Source organism: Sycon ciliatum, chromosome 2 (assembly GCF_964019385.1).
Source record: "Sycon ciliatum chromosome 2, ocSycCili1.1, whole genome shotgun sequence".
Classification (NCBI taxonomy): domain Eukaryota; kingdom Metazoa; phylum Porifera; class Calcarea; order Leucosolenida; family Sycettidae; genus Sycon; species Sycon ciliatum.
The window spans coordinates 24,941,367-24,949,562 of NC_088644.1; the positions used below are offsets into that span (position 1 = coordinate 24,941,367).

Here is an 8,196-nt window from a genome sequence, read left to right on the forward strand (position 1 = left end):
CTGTGCATATCAGATCTGAAACAGCGCAGTTCGTGCACTACGTCACCCTGATGAGGTCAGCCAAGCCGCGACTTACGTACAGCTCAAATGTTCATGTTTCATAGCCCGGAAATCAGCCAAGTTTGCTTGATTTTAGACGTCCTGTTTCAGGATTTCGGTGTTTTGTGTGACTGTGTACGCTGCGTACATCCACCGACAAGTAAAGTCACCAGGCTATCCGTCTCAAAAAACCGAAATCAGGACAAACTCAGTGAACTGCACCACCGCGACTGGTTACGCAACTTTTCACCGTACCTGTGGCTTACCATGCCGTCAGAAATGACGTAGTGCACGAATTACGCTCCCACAGGAACCATCCCGAGTTGCATACTCTGGTTTATGTGCTCTTGATACCACTTATCACAGAAGCACACACACACACACACACACACACACACACACACACACACACACACACACACACACACACAAGCGCAAAATTCACATATCACTGGTTCAGTTGTTTTTATCTGTGACGTATGGTGTCTTATACAGAGCTTCCGAGCCACCTGACCAACTGAAGAAGGTTCTGTGCGACGAAAGTCACACTATCGGGAATAGCTGTTGCGATGACGGACAGCATTTGTTGCCATGCTTGCGAAATATCAGCACCCTTGCATGCCTTCAGCTGGCACACTTCCTGGCGTAGCAGATTTGCAGTACCTGATGCCTTGTGTAACCGTGTCGTAATAACATGCAGGAATGACTCCGTCGCCTCAGTAACACTCGCCTGTCTCATTGTCAGCAGTTTGCAAATTCCATGGATCACTGCACCTTCCATAGGCCTGTACACCATGATGGCACTACCACTCTTACATCGATCTGCACATAGACAAAGTATGGTTTGAGGATGGAGGTTTACATCATCTACGGTGATGATACATACTAGGTACACACGTAAATTTTCAGGACTTCAATAAATATCCTGTCACAGTGAACAGACAATGCATCGTGGGCAGACTAGGATGAAAAGGATGGTGTCGACCACCTAATTTATCGGGTCAGTTCGGGCACTTAGGTATGCTACAGATTATACATTCGTGTCCACAAGGAAGAGACAAAAACATGCAAACGAAAGAATCTCACCTGTAGCCCACAGCTGAACATCCTGAACATCCCCACAACTCAGGTCACCAAGTGAATACGTGGCGTCATCTACATCTTCCACGGTGGACTCATCACTTTGGCAGTCATCTCTGTCAAGCTCCATCATCCTTTACTTCGAAGGCCAAGGCACAAAGTATTATTACTTAGAAAAACAAAACGAACTGCTGACACTGGATTCGTTGTGTGCAGGATAATTTTATTGAGTTTTCAAATTTTTTGGACCAAACAGCGAACGCGTCCTTTTGCATGACCTGCGCCGCTTTGACCTCATGGGAAGTCCCTCGCCATGCAGCGCGTGAGGTCTCAGCACTCGTGCCCGAGCTGAGGCAATCATCCGACGCGGTTGTGCATCTCGTGTCGCCTCCCGGTATTTTACGACTCCCTGATCCCCATCATATGCACAACTATAACAGCTATGCTGTTTCCCACTATAACAGGAGCTTTTCCAGCTTCCATGTACTTATTACTGTACATGTATACCCACAATTCTATTTTTCCGGTTGTCGACTCTTCATTTTTTTTGTGTTTTTCATTATTAAGTTAGCGCAGATTGAGTCATTATTAAGTTAAATATTTTGTTCTTACATTCTGCAGTCCATAGACTGTGTACATCACCGACAAAGAAGAATAAGAAGAAGAGGAATGCTGCAGATCAGGGACTGGGAGAAGTAAAAAAAAGTTTACTACTCCCTGCTGTAGATCTGCCTGACATGTGCATGTGTACCAATCTGAGCAGCTAAATCAGCTGCTCCCAGCAGTTGCTACCGGAGTGCACGTGCAGCTCCAGCTCGGGGAGAGTTTGTATGGAAGCATTTTCCCGCAAAGCGACGACTTCCGCCGAGCAATTGTACAATCAAGATTTTTCTTGAATCCATTGAACTAGTACCACCAATATTAATAAGCTTTGGGAGCTTATCTACTCTTAGTACCATCAAGTGTATATAGCCCCAAGATAACACAAACCAGAGTTTGCAGCTCCGTATCTATGCTGCACAAAACCGATCCCACGACAAAGTTTATGTATACGTCACCATGGATCATAGAGAACCCACCATACCTACGGCTAAATTTCCGTAACGCTATTAGGTGATACTAGTACAGGTCCTCCCTCATTATAACGAGTCCGGTTAGTACATAAACGCCGTTAGTAAATAGAAATCTGAAATCCCCTGGCGAAACGTGGTCTATACAACTGTTTACAGGTCCGGTTACAACATCGTCCGTTAGTACATAAAATTCGTTATAACGACCCTTTGCCCAGGTCCCTGGAGTGCCAAACCCTCAGCATAAGATAATACTGACCATGCAGGACCAAGGCCAAAACACGTAGGATAAAGCAGAAAGACGAAATGTAATATATCTATGTATTCGTGAATATGGACGATACTTTGCATCCAAGGAAGAGTTATGTTGGAGATTTTCAATTATCTTATGAGTTGGGAGCATCGATGATTTATGTTGTATTGAGGGTAGCCCCGGTAAGTACGAAGTAGTGCCTATTTCACCTTTAGCTGCAGGTCCGAGGCTGCTACAAGATAAGTCTCGTTATAAGAAAACTTTTTCGATGGCCCAGAGATTATCTACTAACGAGGGAGGACTGTAGAAGGAAAATTGCGTGCCTTTTCACGTTTGGTACGACAAGAAGCAATGCACAACAGAAATTACCTTGGTGAAACGGTAAAATGACCATGTGAACCAATGTGAGATGTAGTAAAGGTGAGTCACTATGACCTAAGCAATATTGATCTAAACAATAAAACTTCGCCGCGGGATGATTTTCCGGGAGCTTCACACACTGGTTTATGTACTTAGAAGTACTCTGATATACCCCAAGAACATGGGTGTCATGAACTCTTGGTACCAGCGGCAACGCGGCAGTGGGAACTGCTAGATGACAAGGGACAAGACCGACCCAAGTAGGCTGATACTGTCCAGGACGTGGAGGATGTCAATGAAATTGAGATTATGGACAATGGAGGAGACCCGCCAGGAAGAAACAAGCGATGTCGCGAGGAGGAGGAGGAGGAGGAGGCTGAAATCAACCGTGGGTCGCAACAAAGCTGAACAATATCCTCCTGCTTCATTGGCATTGGCTAAGAATGTTACTAACATGTAAAAAAGAAAACAAATACTTAAACAATCGACGAGGAGACAATAGTCGTAAAACGGCAATAAACGAGAGAGCTTGGAAGCTCAGGGCCCTACGCTATGCTTTTTTGCCTTGATAACCTAGACAAAAAAAGCATGGGGATGTTATAAATTGATAAATATGGTGGTAAAGACACACCTGGCAATATGGCGGTAAACACACGCCTGCCCACACACGCTCTCTAGGCTGCAAAGTTCTGGCACAGAGCTCTCCTTCTCACCACCACCACCATCAGTTCGTGCCTGGCGCCTGGTCGATGCATGGCTGGCGGTATCCAGCATAGCAGGCTGGTACATCAAGTAGTGCATGGCACATAGATGATGACACAGCAACGACATAGCTCGATTGCGACGTACGTTTCGTCCCCGCTGTTATAAATTCTTTAAAAAAATCCTTTTTTTAAGACATAACCTGGGATTCGAACCCGCACTATCGCGCGCCCTGCATGCATTCCCCGATACACTTCGCATTCATACCCATTCTTCCAAGTTGTTTCACATTGTGATCTTGCATTTGAAAGCCCTATTTGAATATGCATTGTGGCCAGCCGTCTTTGATGGCACGGTACGGTAGGGGATAGGTACGGAACAGGTACGATCGAGGGTAATACGACGCCGTCTCCCGTACCGTACCGTACCATCAAACACAGCTGGCCACAAACAGCTGCCCGCAATATTCAAATAGGGCTTTCAAACGCAAGATAATAACGCGAAGCAACTTGGAAGAATGGGTATGAATGCGAAGTGTATGGGGGAATGCATGTAGGGCGATAGTGCGGGTTCGAATCCCAGGATATGCCTTAAAAAAAATAGGAGAATTGAAAAATTTATAACATCCTATGCTTTTTTGCCGTCAGATACGGATAGCGCCAGGCGTGACACAAACAAACACACAAACACCAAATTAAAGCTGTGTGGACCCTGGCTAGCGCCAGACGTTACTGAAGTAACGTCTTCTGCATAGCTACGGGAATAAGATTAATTGTGCACTCATAACAACAGCAAAAAATGAAGAAAGTTAAGTTCCATAACGTTTTCTTGTGACTTTCATCAGTGGAACGCCGTCACATAAAAATGTAATAACTAAAACACACACTTATGTACATGTAGCTAATAATTATGGTTTCAGGTAGAAATACAGCAGCCACCAAGTACAAAAAGCGAAATTTGCACCTTTGCAATGTGTGAATATAGTGTACAGTAAAACCTGTAACTAAAGACCACCGTGACTAGCGACCAGCCTGGTACTACCGACCCCTTCGCCAGGCACGGACGGGCCCACATTCAAAATGCACTGTGACTAGCGACTACTTGCTGAACGTGACCAGCGACCGCCTTTTCTTGTCCCAAAGACGATTTTTGACCCGTAACTAGCGACCGCGATGTAGGAAATCAAAATTTTGCTTGAAGCTCCTTCTTGAATTTTGCTGATTTTCCATGGTCCTGAAAGGAATCTACAGCTAAACAAATGAACGCAGGTCATTTTGACTGTGGAGTCAGTGTGGACTACACTACACCTGTCAACATTTCAAGTGCTGTCAGGAAAAAACATGATCGGAAACGTCTTGGAGAGCGCATCGAAAGCGCTCTCTGATCGATGTTACTACTCAGAGAAGAAACGAAGACGAACGGATCTGTCACCCCAGTCATACAGACGAATCGACGATGGCATCAAGGAATTCAAAAACAAAGCAGCACCTCAAGGTCCTGGTGCTGAAGGATCGCGTTCAAGCAATCGAAAAGTCACAACAAGGACAGTCGGTACGACTGATCGCATGAACAAAATTTGAAGCCCAGCGCAAAACTAAACTTCCACAGGGAGCGTTTGACTCCTGGCTTCAGAAGTAGCAGCTGAATTTGATGTCTGCAAAAAAATCATCTTCTCTCTGTCTCTCTCCATCTCTCCGTCTTTCTCTCCAAGTGTTGTTTTACCTGAAAATCAGTGAAATAAGAATGGCGTTCTGCAAGTCCTGGGGCTGCATTTTGACATACATATCATATAATGGGACCCATATAATATTATGGTCGCGCGGTGCAAACCTCTAACTAAAGACCACCTGCTACTAAAGACTGCTTTTGCTGGCACCAAATGGTGGTCGGTAGTCACAGGTTTTACTGTATGTGAGAAAGGTAGTGGCAGATGAATGCCGTGTGAATGAATGTAATGGTGTGTGTATGTATTACTTGAAGAGTGTGAGCCGGTGATACAACGTTTTCTTTCTGTTTACATAGCACAGGGTCACGAGCGATTCCTGGTTTAGTGTTATTCGTTGCGCACGTTTCTTCAAGCAATTGCAGGTGTTGGAAGCTGTGTATCTTCGTACTCGTGACCCTGTGCTATGTAAACAGAAAGAAAATGTTGTATCGCTCACACTCTTCAAGTAATACACACGCACCATTACATTCATTCACACAGTATCACATTCATCTGCCACTACCTTTCTCACATACACTATATTCACACATTGCAAAGGTGCAAACTTCGCTTTTTGTACTTGCTGGCTGCTGTATTTCTACCTGAAACCATAATTATTAGCTACATGTACATATATATATAGTATGTGTTTTAGTTATTACATTTTTATGTGACGGCGTTCCACAGATGACAGTCACAAGAAAACGTTATGGAAGTTAACTTTCTTCATTTTTTGCTGTTGTTATGAGTGCACAATTTATCTTATTTTAAATATTAGAAAAAATATAATATTTTCATTGCCTTCTAACCTATGACCTTCCCAAGTACATACAGGAATGAATTGCAACACGAAAAAGGCCAACAAAATCAACCGTGCCATCATCTTCAATATGCTCAAATATGCCAAAGAACTTGTGTGAAGTACTAACTTGTTGCTGTTGCAGCAGTAGTAGTGACTTGCGCCATTGTAGGTGATGTGTTCTTCATTGTCGTTGCCAGTAAAGTAGTAATGTCAGAATCACCACCACCAGTAACTAAGGAAAATAGCGAAAAAGAAGAAAAAATACATTGTTATCCACTGAGTATTCTATACAACTGTGAACGGTACCATTCGGCTGTTGAATGAGACAACAAACTCTCTCTCCCTCAGACAAGTGTTTCGCCTATCAAAGGTGTTGTGTATGCACTACCATATTTATTGTACTCTTATGGACTGCCCTGTCCATGTATGATGCTCCCCTGCTCTGTGCTGCATCTACTGTGTTCTATGTATGTAACTCACATGTCTTATTATGCATTCTTGTTGTACCCTTCACGCACTACGCTCCGTATGCGTGCCTTGCACATATCCGTGTCCTACCTACAGTGCATTTCAAAACTATAGACGCGTAGGGTTTTTGAAATATTTCAAATTTGGCTGGAACTTTTTGAGAATAGTTTTCGGAATATTGCTCAGGATCGCTCCACAATTACTCTCATATAGTTTCTAAAGGATTGGATTACAGACGCCCGATTTGGAAAAAAATATGCACAAAGTGATCACAGATTTTATGTGGTATAGATGCTGGCATAACGGTTTTTGCCTAGGTACGCGTCTATAGTTTTGAAATGGACTGTAACTAGGATTCTATGCGTATGCATCTGGACACTCTCGTGATCCCAGTATCTGTACTGCCTTCTTTGTACCAACGCTTATCCTTGTAGTTTTAATATTACCGCTAAAGTCCGTAAATAAGTACGTATTTACTTTCGAATTTAGTGACCACACCCGTACTAACCTTCGGGCTGGTACTGACTTTCGGGCATGAACTAACTTTCGGACCGGACTTGTGTGTAGTGGAGAAGTCATTTTCATGTCGATGTGCATGCTACGTGCTGCATGTGCGCATCGTACCTGTACTTATTTCGGGCAGTATGTTTATCGGGCTTGACTTGACTTCAACAGACAGAGCCAAAAGAATGAAGGGGGTATTTCTTTCGGGCAGGTACATATTTACGGACTTTTACGGTAGTTTCCTTTGTCTGTTGTCCTTGTTCATGCAAGATAACAGAACAACATAACATGGTGTCAGAATAATTCGAAATAGTTTCATTTTAGTAGTCTGTTGGTAATTTTGCGTCGGGATCAGTCATGCCCAAGGCGCAGAGCTCGGATGCGGCCTCCGCTACTAGCTCTGAGCTTTTGACTTCCGGCGTAATGGCTCAACTGTTGACGACTCTGCAGCAACAACAGCAAGCCCATGAACTAAACACCGCCGCCCAGTCTGCCTCCACTGCACAGCTTCTGCAGCAGATCACGGCAACGGTCTCGGGCCTGGTTCAAGCCGCACCAGCGCAGGCTCCGGCGCGCACGCCGCCGCTGCCGAATTTTCGTTCCCTGAACAATTCAGACGATGCTGATGCCTGGTTCACCACGGCCGACCGTGTCCTCACTGGTCATGGGATCGCACCAAATCGCTTCGCGCTAGCCATAGCTCCTCACCTCACTGGCAAGGCTTTGGCAGCATACAACGCGATGTCAGCAAACGACACCACGGACTTTGCTCTCGTCCGTACTGCCGTGCTTCGCCGGTTCCATGTCGATGCGAAGCACTATAGGAAAAAGTTTCGTTCCGACACTCTAGGTGAGAGTACCTCGCACGTGGATCTGGCTACGCGTCTGACCGATATTTTCAATAAATGAATTGCTGCTGAGAATGCTGGCGATGTCGCTGCTGTACGCGACGTTCTTGTACGAGAGCAGCTCATCGCTACATTGTCACAGGACGCACATACCTTTGTGTTGGAGCACGAGGATAAATCTGCCTTGGACACAGCCAAGCTAGTGGATACCTACGTCAGTGCTCGCCCTCCACCAGTCCAAGGCGTCTCCGCAGTTTCTTCTGGGTATGGCAAACCCCGATCTGCCCAACCAGCCCGTACCTGTGACTTCTGTGGTGGTCCACATCACGCACGTTCGATATGTCCAGCCAGGGAGAAGTCGTGCT

At 45.0% G+C, this 8,196-nt stretch overlaps 1 protein-coding gene across 1 annotated transcript in view; it reads right to left on the minus strand.

The window, feature by feature from the left end:
- The window catches only part of LOC135810454 (fibrillin-2-like), a 159,025-nt gene extending 152,010 nt beyond the window's left edge, over window positions 1-7,015 (minus strand). The window contains exons 1-2 of the mRNA XM_065323947.1: window positions 6,988-7,015; window positions 6,139-6,243 (exon numbers count right to left, since the gene is read on the minus strand). Of these exons, the coding sequence (XP_065180019.1) occupies window positions 6,139-6,243; window positions 6,988-7,015 (133 nt within the window). The remainder of the gene's footprint in view (window positions 1-6,138; window positions 6,244-6,987) is intronic.
- Window positions 7,016-8,196: the final 1,181 nt, after the last annotated feature.